The 21,654-nt window shown below is 41.1% G+C and overlaps 1 protein-coding gene across 1 annotated transcript in view; it reads left to right on the forward strand.

Moving 5' to 3' along the window:
* The window catches only part of VPS41 (VPS41 subunit of HOPS complex), a 193,512-nt gene that overhangs the window by 73,233 nt on the left and 98,625 nt on the right, over positions 1 to 21,654 (forward strand). Inside the window, exons 5-6 of the mRNA XM_056113358.1 lie at positions 4,843 to 4,917; positions 20,459 to 20,521. Coding sequence (XP_055969333.1) covers positions 4,843 to 4,917; positions 20,459 to 20,521 — 138 coding nt within the window. The remainder of the gene's footprint in view (positions 1 to 4,842; positions 4,918 to 20,458; positions 20,522 to 21,654) is intronic.

Consider the following 21,654-nt stretch of genomic DNA (forward strand, 5'->3'; position numbering starts at 1 on the left):
TGTGTAAACACATCAAGTATAATTAAAGTCATTTAAATTTCTTGCTAGGAGAAAAATAGATTGAAAACCTTATTTTTTCCTCTAGACAGACTAAGAATTTGAATAGAAGAGTGATAAGCAAATGGGGAAACATGAGTCTAAAATTTATAAATAATATAACAACTTTGGCAGTGTTACATGGCCATATAATTTATTGTTAAAAGAAAAATGGCTTCAGCTTTGAAGGACAGTTCCCCACAAGAGGGTGGAAATGAAAAATAAGGAAGTGAGCAGAAAATACTCTGTAAAAAGCCAAACAACATTTGAGCATGTTGGCAGTAAAAATGTGAGATAAAAGTGGATAAAAAAGTGGATAAAAGATTAAGCAACATAAGGCTATTTTATTGATTTTACTTAGAAGTTAAAGGGAAAATATAACAGCATACCAGATTAAATTTTTTTGAAATTCAAATAGATGTAGACAGGACTACAGTTGTAGTGAAAAAATATTTGAAATTTGTTTCTATCTTTTTATAGTTCAAGAAGAAAAAATTAGATGGAGATATATAAAAATTAATATAAATGACAAGATTAAAACATATGTACATTGAAACCTAAAATGTGAGTATTTATTATTTCAAATGATACTTAGGTTTCAAAGAGAAATAGTATTTCTAATACTAAATAAGACATGTATTTTTACCACATTTGCATTCATATTAGTGTTTATTAATAACTAAATAAGTCAGAAAAAGTCACACTCATTAGAAATGAAGAAAAGATAAAAAGGCAGTTTTCTCAAAGAGGAAACCATCGTTGCAAATACCAACTGCCCCCTGTTTTCTGATTTGTGGCAGTGGTATGCTCAGAGGATATTATAAAGCATATTTTACGTTTGGTAAAAAGCATAGGGATCTGAGAGAGTAGTAGCAGTATCTTAAGTTGATTAAGACGCCGTTATATGAATCCAGCAAGAAGACCAGGATGGTACTTTTGGGCTAGTAAGAGAGAATCCAGATATGTTTTGTTTGAGAAATGTTAGGAATTGCGGACAGATAGGATAACATGTAAGTGAAAGCCGGAACACCTTAGGCCCTGGGACACTGAAGCCCTAACCGAGAGAGTCATCAGCAGGAGGAGCTTGGTTCCTGTGAGAGAAGGCAGTTATTAGCACCTGTGATTGGCCCTTAGGGTTAGGGCCTGAGGGCCTGGCCTGAGTGCATGTTTGACATGGCAGGCCCTCTTAAATCTGGTATGACATGGTCCCTGAGGCTCTTAAGCACAGGATGAGGAACAGACCTTGAGCATGGCGTGGCGTGGCTCCTGGACACAAAAGGGGAAGGGGAAATAGGAACATTTCATTTGAGTTGGGGCCATGCCCAGTGGTGCTCAGGGATACTTCTGGCTCTGTTTAGGGGCTGCTCCTGGAGGTGTTCAGGGACATATGGCAGCAGAACTTGGACCCAGGCCTCCCTCATGGGAAGCATGCTCTCAGCCCACCAAATTTTCTGGCCTGTAAGGGCCATTTTGCCTGAAAAATCACATGGAAAAATAAATGCTTGAGAGAAATCATAGAAAATACATCAATTCTGATTGGAACTTGTGTTAGCAGGTATCAGAACATGAAATATGTACCATCTGTGTTAGAGTCTATATTGAAATGATACAGCGATGGACAGAAAGGCCTCAGTGCAAGCTTGAAAGGTTATCTTAGGGGATATAAGTGTTTATTATATTCTTAACAGTCATTAGAGTAGGATAAGCTATTTAACAAATAGAGCCAGTCCAATGGGAATCCATTTGGAAGGAAGTAAAATAAATCCTGAAAGTAATAGAGAAGACAACATATATAATGTCTGAGTGAAGTGTTCAACCAAGGCCTGAAACCTTAAAAATAAGTAGCACTGTAGCACTGTCCTCCTGTCGTTCATCGATTTGTTCGAGCAGGCCCAGTAACATCTCCATTGTGAGACTTCTTATTACTGTGTTTGGCATATTGAATACGTCACTGGTAGCTTGCCAGGCTTTGCAGTGCGGGCGTGATACGCTCGGTAGCTTGCTGGGCTCCCCAAGAGGGGCAGGAGGAATTGAACCCGGCTCAGCCTGAGCATCACTGGGTGTGACCCAAAAAGCAAAAAAAAAAAAAAAAAGAAAGAAAGAAAATGTATGTTAATGGGTCAGAGTGATAATACATCAGGTAAGACATTTGCCTTGTATGCAGCTGATCCTGGTTTGATCCCCAGCATCCCATATATGTGGTCCCCAGAGCACCACCAGGACTAATTCCTAACTGCTGGGCCAGGAATTGCTGAGCAATCCCTGAGCATCACTGGGTGTCACCCCAAAACAAATACACAAATGGAGAAGAATGTGTATTTGTTAGTAAGAAATAAATCAATGATAATTGATCATTGGTAGAGTAATGCTAAGTTCTATTGTTAAAAGAAGTATGAGGGAAGAAGGCTTTTTGTAAATTGTAGCTAGATCCTCCATCGCCCCCAATATTCCTAATGAGGTGATAGAGTTTCTGGTCAAATAGAAGCATATATGGGAGTGTATGTTTCTGGTGCTGACACTGAGGCCCCAGGCAGCTCACAGGGATGACCACCCCGTGGATGCTTTCTCTGTGATTATGAAGATCCATTCATGGGTATGCAGGGTCTTTAGCTGTGAGTGCGTTGTGTGTCAGAGACTGCAAGCATAAGGTAAAGGTAAAGGTAAAGGCCCTCCCGTTGTTCGTCGATTTGCTCGAGCGGGCCCAGTAACGTCTCCATTGGAGACTTTGTTGTTACTGTGTTTGGCATATCAAATACTTCACGGGGAGCTTGCCAGGTTCTGCCGTGCGGGTGAGATACTCTCGGTAACTTGCCGGGCTCTCCGAGAGGGGCAGAGGAATCGAACTCAGGTCTGCCATGTGGGCTGTGTGCAAGGCAAAACGCCCTACCGCTGTGCTATCGCTCCAGTCCTCTGCAAGCATAGGGCATGAATTTTTTAAATTACCAGAGCCCAAGAACAAACTATGTTGATTTTTATTTGTATGTAAGAGTAAACACTACTTCTTTGTGTAAGTAGTACTTTTAAATTTAATTTTTTAAATTTAAGAACCCTGATTTACAAAGTTACTGGTAGATGAGTTTAGGCTTACAGTCTTCCAAACACCAGGGGCTTTAAAGGATTACTTTCAACATTGGCACTATTTCATTGATCTGGAACAATAAAAGTTTCTGCTGTAATGAAAACTGTTCACAGTACATACCCTGTTATGTGCTTGCTAGCACTTTGCATGTATTGATACAACTAAAGAGCCAGATTTCTTATTTGATTTAGACAAATGTAACTTTCTGTAAAAGCACTTTCATGTGGATCTTACACACCCTGTCAGGCCAGGCCGGACCCCTTGTTGTCGACTTGCTGTGTGGGCCCATGAAGATGTTTTTTTCTGGCAGATTATCACCAAATGCCAGTTAGATTGCAGTCAGGTATGCAGGCTTGACATTCGCCAGAAGCAAACGGCTCTTCAAATGATGTTTGGTGAACAAAAGATCAGAATAGGGGAGGTGTTAGCAGCAGGTATTCAGTGGGAAAAGAAGTGAAGAAGCTAAGTGGTCTCCGCCTTGTCCGCAGCCCTGGTGCTGGAGAAGTGCGCCTGTGTCTTCTCTGTGCATGCTCGCCACCCATCTCCACACTTCGCTCCTGGTCTGCCGTCACTCTCTGCTGGGCTCTCTGCTTCTTCTCTCCTGTGGTTCTCCTTCAGAGCCTTGAGTATACTCTGTAAATGGGTCATGGGCCTCTATTCCTGGTTGTCTCCTCTTGTAACATTTGTGGACCTTTTAAGGCAATGGCTTTGTTAGATGCAACATTTCAGGAATGATGCTGAGTAAGGATGTAGGATTCAGGGTGAGAACACATGCTGTAGCCCAGTCTCGGGGCCAGGGCATTTTTCTCTGCAACTGCGGTGGGTAGACCATCTGAGGTCTGAGAGTCCTGATCGGCTCTGATTGTTGCCTACCAGTTCAGGTATTTCCCGTGGAGGAAGGGCCCCAACATTTTTTTTTGTATTCCCATTTATTTATAGCAGCAAACCAAGCTATTTAAAAGTTTGCCTGTTTAAAAAATAATAATTTGCAATTCCATGTCACTGATAAATGCTTATTTTTCATAGTTTGTTCTGTGTGTGGCTTTTGTCAGATCATTGGAAACTCATTTAAGAAGGAAAAATAAAGGATTTAACCATTCATGTTGTCATTATTCATTGATTTTGAATTCTATTAGAAAATCTACCAATATAAATATTTAGTAAGTGGTTGTATATACAGAGTAATAGAACTTGTGAAATAAAAAATATATCTGTGTACTTTCTCTCTGGGAAATAAATCCAAAGTAGAAAGACTTACTCTGTACAAATTCTTAAATATGATTTTTTAGTGGTGGATAACAAAGTAGACAAATATAATTAAACATAAAGTATAAATCTTTTATGTAGTTTATGGAAACAAACAGATTGACTTGTAAACCAAACAAGTGAAATTTGTATTTAAATTATGATTTTTAATTTTGCTTCTGTTTATTCTTTCATGGATTTTGATGGGGAAGAATCTTTAGGAGTGGAGTGCATAGAACAGAACAAATAAAAAGACAGAAAATAAAAGAAAAGCGACATTTTCTCTAAGACTTCAAATATGGGAAATGTATACTCTGGCAAGTGTTTAGTTTCTGTTCTTCCCATCTGTTTGAAGATAAAGCTGGAGTCTATCATTTTCATTTGCAAAGAACAAAATGTACATCTAGACTAGAAAGCTTGTTTCAGGCATATGATTGTTGCCATATATTTTTGCTGAAGCCTTTCTGTGTTTGTTTCAATAGAGTCCCGTGAAGATAAACCAGATCAGCCTGGATGAAAGTGGAGAGCACATGGGGGTGTGTTCAGAGGACGGCAAGGTACGGAGCTGGTGACTCTCGTCCAGAGCAGGGCACCTGACTCGCTCGCAGGTGCTCAAAAGGCTGCCTGTGCTTCCAGACCACCTGCACTAGCAGATCCTTGATTATTCTCTTAGGGTATTGAACTTACTTCCAATTGCTCATAATTAAAGTAAAATATATTTTGCACAAATATGCCTTAGGAAAAGTAATTACAAGAATGTCAATAATGTAACTAGCACTAAGCTGATTAACAGCTGTGGCAGGGGGGACATGTCACCTTAATCATTACTGCTGTGCCACTTATACTTCAGTGACTAGTCTGCAGTTCCTGCAAGACAGTGGCTTAATGCCTTTCTCCCATAAATCCACAAAATTGGATTCTGTGGGCATGATTTCTGTGGGCTGGTGGTTTTCATTTCCACATACAAGTTATGAATGCTTCTCTTGAATTATAGAATCTTTTGATAAGCAATCATAGTTTATCAGAAGAATAAAGTGTCCTACAACGGCCACATTAAATAAATGTAAAATCAATATATGTACAGTTTTCTAAAAACCTGGCATCCGCTTCCTCGACCAAGGACATACATCATTTGTGCAGTGTATAACTAACAATTATCAGTGCTTCTTGCTGATGTGGAGCTGTGACATTTAGTGGTTCTGGTGATTGATTTTCCACTTATAAGAATGTCTTTTTTTGTTTTTCAGTCAATGGAAGTCCTTTCTAATGTTGGTTTGTGATGATAAAATTCTAATGCATAGTGTATTTAAGCTCGTTTTCTAAAATAACAGTTTGAGAAGAGAGTGCATTAAGATTCGTCGCGGAACATGACATATTCCCCCTGAATACGGCACATTTCCTAATCTAATTTTGTGTTTTTTATGTGATCTAAATTCAATGGGCCATTAGGATGAGTGAATTAAAAACAATGTACTCAGTATGAAAGATTTATACCCATTTAATTTGTTAACAGAAGAAAAATGAAGTCCTCTTGACATATAAGAACGCATTTTATATATTGAAACCTAATGCTGCCCAGAGTATTTTGAAATAGGAACTGTAACATGGTGCTCTTCAGTAAGCACTGTCAAAATTCTATGCTGCTTCCTGAGATTCTAGATGAACCAGACTGTCAGAGAGGATGAGGGGGTTGGTGCTCTCACGAATTGAGAAGTCTCATCCAGACTGAGAGGCATGTTCCTGTTGTGTATTTGTGAGGACTGACTATCTTCGTTTTGTTTCCTTAAAGAGGAAGGATTCCTTCTGCACCCATAGAAATTTCATGAAATTAATTTGTTGAAAGAATATTCTTTTTTTTTTTTTCAGATTCTAAAAGATTTCTTTCCTTTCTTTTTCTTTTTTTTTTTTGGCAGGGGTGGGGTGGGGTGCAGGAAGCCCTCCCAAATCCAGGGCCATGGGGACTCTGGTTGGCAAGTGCTTCAGGGCCAGTTCCCTATGGCGCTGAGGAGCACTGGGCACTGCTTCTCCAATGGTCAGGGAACCACCTGGGAACAGAGATCAGACCCAGTCAGGCGCCTCCCTCAGGGAGCCCTGCACGCCCCTTGGGCCCAGCCTGGACAGGAATGCACTGCAGCACCTCCTCTGAGAGTTTTCAGGGCACTCAGATGAGGAGATATTACTGGATGTGTTGGTGTGGGATGCTTGCCTGTTGGTGGAAGGGAGCATGTGACTGCTTCACAGCCAAGCTAGCTCCAACACGCTTGTTGACAGGTGTCTCTGCCCTCCTGTCTCAGATGAAATGCAGGAGTGTTTGGGTGTGGGACCAAACTATGTTCTATGAAGTGGTTTTCTCCTATTTTGGTAGCACTCACAGATATGAAAGTAAGTACTGAAGTGCATGTATTTAAGTAATCTAGCCTTTATGATGTCCGCATTGTTCAGAATAAGCTGGTAAAATAGTTCGTGATGAAGAAAACATAGAGCTTATTAGAGGTGAACCCTGAATATTTCAATTCACCATATTGTTAAGTGGATGTTTTGATTTTTCTTTCTTTTAAAAAGTTTTTAATTTTTGTTTTTGGTGCTTTGGACTGACTCCTGGTGGGGTATGGGGAACCATATGGGATGCAGGGATAGAATCCAAGTTGTCTATGTGGAATGCAGGTGCCCTACCCATTGTACTATCACTCCAGCCCTTTTTTCTTTCTTTAGTGTGTTTGTCTTATTTGTCTCATTTATCTTCTATTTTCAGAATGACCTTTGATATTTGTATATAATTTTAAAGTCATAATCCTAGTAGTTGTTTAAAGTTTTATTATGTTTCTTTGGCTAGTGTTTGTTTCTAATTTTTTGAGGGGGAATGAGGGTGGCGTCACACCTGGGGTGCTCAGGGTTTACTCCTGGCTCTGTGCTCAGGGATGATTCCTAGTGGTACTTGGGAAACCATATAGGAATGCCGAGGATTGAACTGAGGTCGGCTGCTTAAAAGGGAAATGCCCTGTTCATTGTACTATCTCTCCGGCCCCACATGATTTATTTTCTCTTCTCATGCTTGTGTTGCCTTCATTTAGTGTCCTGGGTTGAAATTTTTTCTCTCAAAACTTTGGTGCTGCAGCTGCCTTTTTTTTTTTTTTTTTTTATTGAATCACTGTGGGAAAGGTTACAAAGCTTTCAGGTTTAGGTCTCAGTCATGCAAATATCAAACACATTTCCCTTTACCGATACTTATTTTTTACCATGAAGAACCCCAATAAAACCCCACCCCCCACCCCTCCCAGTCCCTGTGAGGCAGATGAATTCTAGTTAACACTCTGTCTGCTTTGATTAGATTCACTGTTTCAATAAAAGATTCACCACTATTATTTAGAGTTTACCCCCCCCGCCCCAAATCAGACATGCTGAAAAAGCATTGTGAAGTGATTTGCTTTCTACAGCTGGGTTCAAGAGTTAAATGTTGGTTTTGGATTTCTGCTATTTTACTTATTGACCCTGGAAGTATTTCTACTGAAAGTCAGATAGTTAAGAAATTAGCTTCTGTGTTCTGGAGTCGTGGCCGTGCTGGAGAGCCGCTCGTGGAGGGCAACTGGTGGCCTCGGTAAGGCGTGAAGGGCGGATCGAAACGCCCTCCTTCCCATGAGGTTTTAGTCGCCCCCACACCCCTGGCTCATACCTGCTGTCCACAAGGCTCCCATGCGGCCGCCATCTTTCTTTCCAGAGAAGAGAGGGCGAATGGGACAACACCCTTTCCCCTCTGGGCAGACATGATGGCCTGGATTAACACATAGTCCATTCACTTTTCTGCTCCAAGCTGCTGGGTTCTTCATTAAGTCCTTGTGTTTCTGGGGCTGTGGCCGTGCTCCAAACTTAACTCTGATTTTCAGGGAGAAAGGTTGGGTGGTTTACTTCCCATTGATCACTTTGTATATAGAGAGATGTCCGGGGTCGCGTAAGCGGCCGTGCGGTTTTGAGAAAAAGTCCTAGTTCCCACATACTCGAGCTGTGCTTGTAGAGGCTTCTGGTCACCGGGGTTCCATCTGGGGGAGGCGGGATGCGGTATCTACCCCATCTGGGACTTCCTGGTGATCTCGGCTCTTTTTGGAACCTGTTTTTTTTTTTTTCCTCCGGGATCCGTGGTTCCCGCCCTCCATGTGGTCCTTCTCTTTGGCTGTATGTTGTAAAGATGGCGCTGGGGGGCAGGCTGTGGGCGTGACTTCTGGAATCAGAGGTTACCTGGGAGGTGTAGTCCGGCAGATTTGAGAAAAAGTCCTAGTTCCCGCATACACGAGCTGTGCTTGTAGAGGCTTCTGGTCACCGGGGTTCCATCTGGGGGAGGCGGGATGCGGTATCTACCCCATCTGGGACTTCCTGGTGATCTCGGCTCTTTTTGGAACCTGTTTTTTTTTTTTTTCCCTCCGGGATCTGTGGTTCCCGCCCTCCATGTGGTCCTTCTCTTTGGCTGTATGTTGTAAAGATGGCGCTGGGGGGCAGGCTGTGGGCGTGACTTCTGGAATCAGAGGTTACCTGGGAGGTGTAGTCCCGGCAGATTTGAGAAAAAGTCCTAGTTCCCGCATACTCGAGCTGTGCTTGTAGAGGCTTCTGGTCACCGGGGTTCCATCTGGGGGAGGCGGGATGCGATACCTACCCCATCTGGGACTTCCCGGTGATCTCGGCTCTTTTTGGAACCTGTTTTTTTTTTTCCTCCGGGATCTGTGGTTCCCGCCCTCCATGTGGTCCTTCTCTTTGGCTGTATGTTCGCAGCTGCCTTTAAACTTCATTTTACTCTACATGTCCAACACAAGCCTGTTTTTCTTTCTTTCTCTTTTTAAATGGAACCTTAAGAAATTATTTTTGCTCTGCTCTGGAGTTTGGACCAACTACAACAGTAACAACAGGAGCTTTAAAAGTTTCTTTTAATTCCATTTCCCTCATTCCATCTGTCTCATTCAGGTCTATTTTTATTAATTTTGTCTGAAACATAATAAGTGCTCTTGATCCATATACTGAGGTATTGTTTTAATTTCAGGAGTGGGGGCTTCCGTTACGATTTTGATTATTGCTTCAGTTCCATTTGTTTTCATTTTCTCTAAGAAACTTAATAACGCTTGAGCTGGAGGCAGTGCTGTGAGAGGCTGCATGCACTGTGTCGGCCTGCCCGGGTGGTATTTGGCTGAGAGAACCGTTTGACCTGCTGGCATCTGCGAGCTGCAGGGGCCCCGGGCGTATGGCAGACCTGCGCACGGGGCTGTCACCAGATGCTAGCCCACCGTGAACTCGGAGGCCGAGTGAACGGATTTTATTGCTAGTCATTCACTTTCCTGACTCGTGGCCTGGCTTCTTCCCCTGCAGCATTATTGTACGGAAACTTTCCCAAATGAGAGGGTGTATAGGTAAACAAGACTCTGAAAGTCCACAGAGGAGAAAAATGGGCCATCCTGGAGGACCCACTTGTGTTTGACTTCTCATTGTTGTTCTTAGTTCCCAAAGCTGTGGCCCATTTCTCTGCTTACTTAAGCAAGTAATTCTTCAGCAAGATAGGGCTTTTTTTACAACGCAATTTTTTTTTACAGTTAACAGTTGTTCATCATTAGGTTTCAGTCTCACAGTGTTCTAAGACCCATCCCTTCACCACTGTACATTTCCCTCCCAGCACCCATGTCTCCAGTTGCCCTCTTGCCATCCCCCATCCACCCTACCCCACTACTGTTCTGCCTCTGCGCCAGGCACTTTTCTTCTCTCTCTCTCTCTCTCTCTCTCTCTCTCTCTCTCTCTCTCTCTCTCTTGCTCTCGCTCTCTCACTCTCTGTCTCTCTGTCTCTGTCTCTCTGTCCCTCTCTCTCTCTACATATATATTATATATATATTATCACTTAATCACTTAATCACTTAATCCCCGTTATTCATCGATTTATTCGAGCGGGTGCCAGTAACGTCTCCATTCATCCCGGTTGCGTGCTAGCGTAGCCCAATGGTATCTGTTCGTTTTAGGAACATGTAGAGCCTCAAACCGATCATTTAGGGTCTTGACGAAGAAGTCTGACCATCTTATAGGTGGGCGTCCACGTGATCTTTTGATGTCTCGTGGAATCCAATCAGTAATGGCTCTAGTCCAGCGGTTGTCTGTAAACCTCATTACATGTCCAGCCCATCTGATTTTTGATGTCTTGGCAAATGAGACAGCGTCCCTGATTCTTGAGCGTTGACGAAGATCAGAACTCCGGATTCTATCTCTCATTTGAGTGAATCGTGATATTCCAAGCATAGTTCTTTCGATTCCTCTTTGAGAGACCCGAATAGTGTTCTCATCCTGTTTTCGTAGGGTCCAGGTCTCTGAGGCATATGTTAATGCAGGAAGAATAGTGGAATCAAAGAGATGTGCTCGTAGTGGAGGTTCTTTGTCCTTTTAGTTATTTCTTCAATGCTCTTGAAGGCATTCCAAGCCGCTCTCTTCCTCCTGCGTAACTCAGGTGCCAGGTCATTCATCATGTTGATTTCTCGACCTAAGTATATATAACTGTTGCATTCGGAGATGGTGGTTCCGTTGAGAGCGAATGGAGCGTCAGGAACAAGGCTGTTTCTCATAAACATTGTCTTCGTAAGATTCAGCTGTAGTCCGACCTTTCCACACTCACGGTCAAAGTCCGCAAGCATTTGTGCCGCTTGGCTGATGTTTGGTGTTATTAGAACGATGTCATCAGCAAAGCGGACGTGGTGTAGTTGGCGACCATCTATCTTCACTCCCATGTTTTCCCATTCTAGTCGTCGCATGATGTTCTCGAGGGTGGCACTGAAGAGTTTTGGTGAAATGGTATCACCCTGCCGAACCCCTCTCTTGATATGGATGATTACTTCTTTGTAGAATGGTGAGATCTTGGTAGTGAATCCGCAATAGAGCTCACGAAGGATCCTGATGTATTGAGTTTGTACGCCCTGATTGGCTAGGGCTTCCATGACCGCTTCTGTCTCAACAGAATCAAAGGCCTTCTTTAAATCAATGAACGTTAGACAGAGCGGCATCTTGAACTCCCGAGATACCTCAATGAGCTTGGTTATTGTGTGGATATGGTCAATGGTACTGAATCCTTTTCGGAATCCAGCTTGTTCACATGGTTGTCCTTCATCTAGTGTTCTGCTAATCCTATTCAGGATGACTCGAGTGAATAGTTTGTAGATGACAGACAATAGGCAGATTGGGCGATAGTTGCCAATGTCATGGATGTCTCCTTTCTTGTATAGTGGTACAGTCTTGCTGGTTTTCCATTGGGATGGAACCTTGCATTCAGACAGGTAGCGTGTGAAGAGTCGAGCTAATGTATTGATGAGTACTGATGGTAAGTTCTTCAGGTGTTCAGGTCTGATCTTGTCTGGGCCAGGTGCTTTTTGTTTCTTTACCGACGAGATGGCATGTTGGATTTCGGAAGGGAGAACATTGGGAACGACATATCCATCATGTGGTATGTGGTATGTGGGCAATATATATATTATATATATATCTCCTCCTTTTGGACATTATGGTTTGCAATACAGTACTGAAAGATTATCCTATTATCCTTTTACCGACTTTCAGCACTCAGTTCTTGGCCAGAATGATCATTTCCAGCTATCACTCATAGTGACCTTCTCTATCTTAAATTCCCTCACCCTTCCACCACTTGTAGCAAGCTTTCAACCATGGGCCAGTCTTCCTGGCCCTTCTTTCTACTATCCTTGGGTATTAGTCTCCTACTATGTATGTGTTGTTTTTTTTTTCAATCCCACAAATGAGTGCAGTCATTCTATGTCTGTCCCTCTCCTTCTGACTCATTGTACTCAGCATGGTACTCTCCATGTCCATCCATTTATAAGCAGATTTCATGACTTTGTTTTTCTTGGTGGCGGTGTAGTATTCTACTTGTTCTCAGTCACTCAGGTTGTTTCCAGATGCTGGCTATTGTGGATAGTGCTGCAATGAACATAAAAGTGCACACAGCATTTGTGCTGTGTGCTTTTGGCCCCCAAGGTATATTCCCAGAAATGGTATTGCTGGTCATGTGGAAGCTCAATGTTTAGTTTTTTGAGGAATACCCATATTGTTTTCTAAAATGGTTGAATGAGGCAGCATTCCCACCAACAATGAATGAGAGTCCCTTTCTCCCCACATCAACACCAGCACTTGTTGTTCTTGTTCCATTTGGATATGTATCAGTCTCTGTGGTGTGAGATGATATCTCATTGTTCTTTTGATTTGCATCTCCCTGGTCATTAGTGATGTAGAGCATTTTTTCATTTTGGCCATTTGTATATTTTCTTTGAGGAAGTTTCTATTAATTTCCTCTTCCTATATTTTGATGGGGTTGGATTTTTTTTCTTGTAAAATTCTACCAGTGCCTGGGAGTATGGTGCCACCAACAGGTCAGCCTGTACCTGCAGGGCAAGTGCATCAGCAGCCCGACGGTGCCTTCAGACTTCCTGGGACCCCAAAATTCCTGCTATGCCTTTGGCCAGACCCCAACAATTTAAGGCCACGCTTACCAAGAAATTAAACAGCCAAAAGTTATGTATGTGGGAGCCACACCCACAAACCACCTCCAACTCAGCTATATAACCTCATTTATTGTCCTTATTTCAGAGACCCCTAAATAATCTCGAAAGAGGTCAAAAGCCACAGTTAATCTCAGACCCGTTCATGACTGAACAAACTGGGGTAAATCAGAGGAGCAGGTTAGTCTGGTGCCCGCCCAAGCAGATCCCCCTGTAGCCACTTGCTTCCACCATCCCAAATCACCACCATACCCCTGGCCTGACTCCACTAACTCAGGACTGACCTCACCAAGATATAGTGCTGAAAATTCGGGTATGTGGATTTTGTGACTGAAATCTCCAGGCTTTCTCAGGGTCGGGATGGGCTACCTTCCCCCACCTCCCTGTACTTCTGGAAGCCTTGGAAGGCATATCCACACCCCAAAGCAGCCACCCAATTGAAAAGCTACTCCAGCCTTACCTTCCCGATAAAAATACCAATGCCCTGAACAAACACCATGACCCCTTAGCACCTGTACTGCAAACCATAATACAAAAAAGGGTAAGGAGAGAGAGAGCAAGAAGGAAAGTGCCTCCCATAGAGGGAGGCTGGAGGAAAAGGATGGGGAGTTGGGGGATGGTGGGAGGGAAACAGGGGACATTGGTGATGGGGAATGTACACTGGTGGAGGATGTGTGCTGGATCATTGTATGACTGAAACCCAATTCTGAATAGCTTTATAATGGTCTGTCTCATGAATATTCAATTAAAAATTTTTAAAGTAATGTGGAAAAATAAATAAAAAGTTATGTGGAGTTTATGCCCAATTCAATCAGCTTAATCAATGGCCGAGTAAATAGCAGTACTCCTACATTAAGAAAATAAATAAAAGAAAAATTTTACCAGTGCCTTATATGTCTTTGATATATATGTGTGTATGTGTGTATACACACACACACACACATATATATATATATATATATATATATATATATATATATCACCCGCACTGCAAAGCCTGGCAAGCTACCCATGACGTATTCAATATTCAATATATATGTATACACACACACACACACACATATATGCATATCTTGCCTGCACTACAAAGCCTGGCAAGCTACCCATGATGTATTCGATATTTGATATATATGTATATACATATATATGTGTTCCCCTTGTCAGATGGGTATTGGCTTTCTCTATTTGCAGATGACATGATACTATACTTAGAAAATCCTAAAGATTCTGCAAAAATGCTCCTAGAAACAATAGATTTGTATAGTTAAGTGCCAGCTTACAATATCAATATCCAAAAGTCTATGGCTTTTCTGTATACAACTAATGAAAGAGAAAGAAGAGATATTTAAAAGAAAAAAAAACACAATTGTGCCTCAGAAAACCAAGTACTTCAGAATCAGTTTATAATAAAGAGGTAAAGAATTTATAGAAAGAAAATTACAAAACACTACTTCAGGAAATAAGAAAGGATACGAGGAAATGGAGACACATCCCCTGCTCATGGCTGGGAGGGATTAATATTGTCAAAATGGCAATACTTCCCAAAGCATTATACAGATACAATGTGGTTCCTATAAAGATACGCATGACCTTTTTCAAAGAAATAGATCAAACACTCCTGAAATTCATATGGAACAATAAACCCCCACGAATAGCTAAAGCAATCCTTGGGGGAAAAAGATGGGTATCATCATCTTCCCCAACTTCAAACTGTACTATAAAGCAGTAATGATTAAAACAGCATGGTATTGAAATAAAGACTGCTTTCTCTGTTGTCATCAGCCTGACCTATAATTAATTTCTTTTTCTTTATTTGTGGGGAGTTGAGAGCCACACCTGACTGCTAAAAGCTTGCCTCTGGCTCTGTGCTCAGGAATTACTCCTGGTGATGCTCAGGAAACCATCTTCCATGCCAGGGATTGAACTCAGGTTAACTCTGCAAGGCAGACAAGCACCCAACTTTCTATACTCTCTGGCCACCATAATTATTAATTTAAGTGTGTTTTAAAGTGTCAAACTATGTAGCGATTAGGCATGGAAGTATCTTGCAAGTTTTTAGCCATGTGATACCAAGTTTAAGTTAATCATACCCCCGTGCTTCTAATCTTATCCCTCTATGCCTCAATCTCTTTCTCCTCTAAATTGGGAGAATCACAGTATCTACTTCATTATTCAGATTTTTCTTTCTTTTCGGGGTTGGAGCGATGGCACAGTGGTAGGGCATTTGCCTTGCATGCAGCCAACATGGCCAACCTGAGTTCGATTCCTCCGCCCCTCTCTGAGAGCCCGGCAAGCTACTGAGAGTATCTCGCCCGCACGGCAGAGCCTGGCAAGCTACCCTTGATGTATTCGATATGCCAAACACAGTAACAACAAAGTTTCCAATGGAGACGTTACTGGGCCCACTCGAGTGAATCGATGAACAATGTGAGGACAGTGACAGTGACAGTGACAGTTCTGGTCAGTAATAGAACATTTTTTAAAAAGTCTTATTTCTCTCCCTCAGACATTTGAATTCTTCTGTATGTAAAAATACTGAAATATTCCTTGTACAGACCTTGGGTGTTCTTGTTCCCTGTTTGTATGCTTTATAACTCATGGAAGAACTCTTTTTTGTATGAGTTAGCAAACAGATTTCTTTGTTTGATTTTTCTTGGTCCTGCTTGTTATCATTTTAAGTATTTTTTTTTATTTTAAGTATTTTGGAATCAACTTTTTAATCCATGTGTGAACATTATTAATGAGTTCCACCTTCATTTTATTGAAGAAATTCATTTCAGGCAACTTCCCTGTGAAGTGGGATGTGCTCTTAGCAAGTTTCTTGGAGCTCTTAATGCTACATGGGCGAAAAATACAGAAACCAGCCACCTTTCTTGTCATGCGGAAAGCCATTGGCTATTTTCCTAGATGGAATGACCAAGACTCCATCCCTACTATTCTTTTGGTTTGGGGGCCATACCCACTGATGCTTAGGCCTTACTCTTGGCCCTATCCTTAGGGATCACTGTGCACAGAGCATCATATATGGTGTCTGGATCAAACCTGGGTTGGTTGCATGCAAAGCAAGTGCTTTGCTTACAGTACCAGGTCACTGGTCCCCATTAGGTAATTTTAAGGCAGATTGAATGAGATTGCGAGATTTTCCCTAGTGACTACTGTTTTCAAAGCAAATTTTCCTCATTTGGACCTTTAAACATATAATTCTTTATTTATTTTTTAATTTTTATTAGTGAGACACTATGAGGTACAGTTGTAGACTTACAAATTTTGTGTTTGGGTTTTAATTATACAATGATCAAATACCCATCCCTCCACCAGTTCCCATTTCCCACCACCACGGGTCCCAGTATCCCTCCCCAATCCACCCCCCATTACACTCTGCCTCTGTGGCAGGGCATTCCCCTCTGTTCTCTCTCTCCTTTTGGGTGTTGTGGTTTGAAAAAGAGGCATTGAGTGGCAATCATGTTTGGTCTATTGTCTACTTTCAGCATGCTTCTCCCAACGTGGGAGGATCCTCCCAACACCCTTTATTTGGTGCTCCCTTCTCTATCTGAGCTGCCTTTTCCCCTAGCATGTGTGGCTGACCTCCAAGCCATGGAGCAAAATTCCTGGTACTAATCTCGGCCATTCTTGGGTGTTAGTCTCCTATTTTGTTACTTTATGTTCCCCAGATGAATGCAATCTGTCTATCCCTCTCTCTCTGACTCATTTTGCTTAACATGATACTTTCCATAAACATATAATTCTTGATCTTTCCATCTCTAAATATAATCTTCTCTTGAATAACATCTTTTTAATAGATGAAAATGAAATTCACTGACACAAAATGCAAAATGAAGATGGAGAGCAAAGAATTGAAGGGGGGGTGGATTTTGTTGCCTTTAATGGTATAACTTATGTTTATTATTTTCAAATGCCACATTAATTGAACAAATCAAAATATCAGTGGCTTTACAAATCACCCAACTGACACAAATAACATGGATGAAATTTGTCTTGCAGAGTTATAGTTTTTGCTTTCAGTGTTCCTCAGGTAAACATAGAGAATGACATGAGGTGTAATCTTACAGACTTCAGCAGACACTGCCTGTCTAAACACTGACAGGGGCATTTTTGCTTGGCTGTTCTCAAGAATAATATTGTTACCTAAAAATAATAATAAGTGACAATTTTAAAAAAGAACCCATTACCAAGAAAACAGTGATGACTATCAACCCATTTGCTAGGATTTTTTTATATAATTTTTTTCTCTTTTATGTTTTTTTATTATGAATTTACAATTTTTAAAGAATGTTCTTTTCTGGCAATTGACAATGTGATTTTCACCATAAAATTCACAAGCCATAAAATTTCACCATAAAATTAATCTCATTTATTGATATATGTTTATTTGCAACAGGTTTATGTGTAACTTATTTGTATTTTGTGTACTTTGCCCTATAATAGAATTATCTTAAAAAGGTAAAAAGGTAAAGGCCCTCCCGTTGATCGTCGATTTGCTCGAGCGGGCCCAGTAACATCTCCATTGGAGACTTTGTTGTTACTGTGTCTGGCATATCGAATACTCTCGGTAGCTTGCCGGGCTCTCCGAGAGGGGCGGAGGAATCGAACTCGGGTCGGCCATGTTGGCCGCTTGTAAGGCGAACGCCCTACCACTGTGCTAATTATCTTAATTTTTAGAAATTTATTTTCCTTTGACACCATGATTCTTTTTTTCTATACCAGATTCAACAGTTAGGGCTGGAATGATAGCACAGCGGTAGGGCGTTTGCCTTGCATGCAGCCAACATGGCCGACCCGAGTTCGATTCCTCCGCCCATCTCGGAGAGCCCGGCAAGCTACCGAGAGTATCTCACCTGCACAGCAGAGCCTGGCAAGCTCCCCGTGACGTATTCGATATGCCAGACACAGTAACAACAAAGTCTCTAATGGAGACGTTACTGGGCCCGCTCGAGCAAATCGATGAACAACGGAGGGCCATTACCTTTACCTTTACCTTAGATTCAACAGTCATGGACATCTTTTATTTTTTGAATTAAATCACCATGAGATACAAAGTTACAAAGTTGTTCATAATTGGGTTTAAGTCATACAGTGTTGTACATGATTTATAATACTGTAATGGCAACATTTCATATATGCAACATTCTAGCACCATACTCTCTGCCAGAGTGTCCACTTCCATCTACCATTGTCCCAGTATCCACCACACCACTCCCGCAGCCTTACTCCCACTCCCCACCTGTGGGGAGCTTCTAAATAAAGACCCACTTCTCAGTTTCTGTTGTTTTGGGGCATTTGTGATTCCCTTACTCTGTTTCTTCATATCCCGCATATGGAGGCGATCATTTTATACCTGTTCTCCCTTTGACTATTGTCACTCAGTGTGCTACACTCCAGTTCCGTCCACATAGCAGTAAATTGCACAGTGCTGTTTTTCCTTAGAGCCAAGTAGTATTCCACTATATAGATGTACCAACCAGTTCTTGGTTGTTTCTAGGTTTGGCTAGCATGAGTAGAGCTGCAATAAACACAGGAGTGTACCTATTTTTTCAGAATAGAGTTTTGGGGTTCTTGAGGTTGATGCACAGAAGTGGGATTGTTCGGTCACTTGAAAGCTCAATTCCTAGTTTTTTGAGAAGTGTTAATAGTGTTTTCCCCAAAACTTGGATCAGTCAACATTCCCAGCAGCAGTGAATAAGGGTCCCTATGCCAATACTGATTGTTTTTGTTGTTTGTGATATGTACCAGTCTCCCTGGTGTGAGATAATATCTCGTTGTTTTGATTTTTATTTCCCTGATGATAAGTGGTGCAGAGCATTTAATCATATACTTTTTGGCCATCATAAGTTTTTGTTCATCTCCTCCTCCCCCATTTTTTGTTGGGGTTGGGTTTCTCCCCCCACCCCTTGGGATGTTCTACCAGGGCTTTATATATCTTGGATACAAACCCTTTGTTAGATGAGTGGTAGTTAGATATTCACTCCCAGCCTGTGGGGTGTCTTTATTCTGGTCATGGTTCCTTTCTTTGTGGAGTAACTTCTTAGTTGGATGTATTCCCTTTTGTTGATCTTTCTTTCCCTATGCTAAGTCAGTGGTATTTGAATGAAGACCTCTAGATTCAATATCATGACTTGTTTTCCTCAGTATAATTTATGGATTCAGGCCTTTAGTTTGTCTTTATTAGACTTTTGTGCATGGTGTTAGAAAGGAGTTCTTTTTATATTTTATTTTTTGCATGTTACTGACCTATTGTTGGAGAGGTTTTCCTTGCTCCACTTCTTATATCTTAGGATCGTTTCTGTAATCTCCAGTCTAGCCTATTGGTCTTACAAAAATTAAGAAGTAATATTACTCTGTTAGAGTTTCAAAGAGTGAAAACAGCCCAAGTGTCAGAAAATAGTTCTAAGTGGCCCTAAATAGTTTTGTTTTCCACAGATTCTGAAATTGTTTTTGCTATGTTGTTAAAAGTGCAGATTGACCAAAACTGCTTTGTGAAATAGTTAAGTTATTAAGTGTGAGTAGGTGCATATTCTCACCCAATAATTCTGTTCTTAGCTCTCTACCTTTCTTAACATAGAAATTCACCAAATTGTTTGTAAAGAATATTCATTAAAATACTATATTGTTTATGCTAGCCCTACTCTGGCAACAGCCTAAAAGAATAAAGATGAATATGTATGCGTGAACCCTGATGAATTCATAGGTTGAAATATCATAGGCAGTGATAAAGAGCCAGGTATTGCTTATATGCTGCCGTAGGGATAAATCTCACAAAGTAAATGTTGAATGAGAGAAGTCAATGAAATAGTATATCATCCAATTTATATAAAATTAAAACACAAGCACAATAAGCCTGCACAGATTTGGGGAGCATTTTATTTGTGATGTACTGTTAACTAGAAAGAGAATAGAAGAAACTGGCTGAGTGTGTTTCTTGGTTTGGCTATATTTATTACATATGCTATTTTCAAGCTTCATATTTATTATTAATACCTTTTACAATATATATTATTAAAATAATTGTTTAAGTGTCCTACTCGTAAAAGATTAAACAATCTGGAGCAGCCGAAAGGTATTTATAAGTAAAAACTTAAACCTTATGTTAATACAACCTCAATAGAGTTAGCATACGATTATAAATGAAATGCATTTTACCTAATCGCCTACCACATTGATCTGAAAGACTGATTTATATATATGGGACTTAAAAAAGGAAACTGTTTTTACCTTTAAAAAAGGGAAAGCTGTTTCTTTAAAGTAAGTTGTTTCTGTGGTACATTTATTCAAATATGCTAATAACTTATTCTTACCTATTTTATTTGTAAAAACTGACATGCACTTAATAATTTTAATCTGTGATATGTAAGGGAACTCTCTCCAGGAAATGTGTGTAGATTTAAGTGTAGTGGAGTTACTCTCAGCCTGATAGAATTGTTTTCATTTACTATAAATTAGAGAACATAAGGGCCTTAGGTTATTAAGTGTTCTGCTTTTTAAAATTTTTTCTGTCTTCTCACTGACTCAGTAGCCTTCTTTGTTGCTGTCACAGTCAACTGAAAGGATTTATTTACATTTTTAGGTGCAGGTGTTTGGACTGTATACTGGAGAAGAGTTTCATGAGACTTTTGACTGTCCCATTAAAGTAAGTATTCAGTTTTAAATTTCATAAAGGTTTCTTTTTTTCCAGTTAAAGCAGTAAAGATTATAATGCTATGAAGACCATTAGTCTTGCATTAATTTTGTCAGAAAGCTTCATCATTTTAAAAGTACAAGGTACTTGTGGGGAGAGTGTGGGGGAAACCAGAAGATAGAAATATCTGATGGTGCTCTTGACCTGTCGGGATTTTGTGGTAGTGGGTGAGGTGAGGAGCACACATAAAGAGACAGAGTTTGTGATTAAAAGCTCAGAGGCATTATTAAGGAGCTTGAAGTTGAGAGAAGTCACTTCTGTAACTTGTTAGTAATGGCTTCCCAGATGGAGTGATGTTCGACTGGGCTGTAATAAATGTATGGGTGGAGAAAGACACTGGGTTTCCCTGTGGAAGAACCATATAATGAAATGGAAAGGACCGCAAGTTCAAACTGTGTTCAGGAAGTCGCAAATAGTCTCGTTTAGATGGTGCATAAAATACTGAGTTGGCAGGAAGACAGTGGAGGCAGATTGGTCTGGCTTTATGGTCAGGCTAAGGAATTGGGGTCCATCAAGTAGATAAGGAGAAATCATTGAATGTTTAAGAGCAAAGAAGGAGCATAAGCTGAGCCGAGCCTGAGGAAAATGAATACGGGGACCATGTACAGTCCAGACTGGAGAGGCAGTGGATGCCTGCTGGTGCCAAGGCATGGATGGCATCACTAGTGTAGTAGTGCGAGGAGTTAAAGGAGTCATTCATTCTCCCACTCACTCATTCAAGTATTCACCGACTAACCTTTGAGGAAAGATAGGATCTGATACCTACTTTAGAAAGTCAGCGCTGCAGGGAAGAAGACCATTCAGAGAAATAATGCAGTGCTCAGGCAGGACCTTGTTCTTAAAGAGCAATAGTCTTCAGGGGAGTGTAGGGAAAATAGATTCGAAAAGCCTTCAGAGCTAAACTTAACACTGTTGAAGGATGAGTTGGTTGTGGGGATCACAGTGGGGCGGCAGTGCAGTCCAGGCTCTTGCTCTGGTTTTCGGGAATAAGGAAGTGCACCCAGTGGAACTGTTTTTGAAGCATGAGGTTTCCACAAGAAAATGGAAATTGGCTCTAAGACCGCAAAGCTGAGGACAGCTTAATT

The sequence above is a fragment of the Sorex fumeus genome, unplaced genomic scaffold (genome assembly GCF_029834395.1).
Source record: "Sorex fumeus unplaced genomic scaffold, SorFum_2.1 ptg000020l, whole genome shotgun sequence".
NCBI classification, from domain to species: Eukaryota; Metazoa; Chordata; class Mammalia; order Eulipotyphla; family Soricidae; genus Sorex; species Sorex fumeus.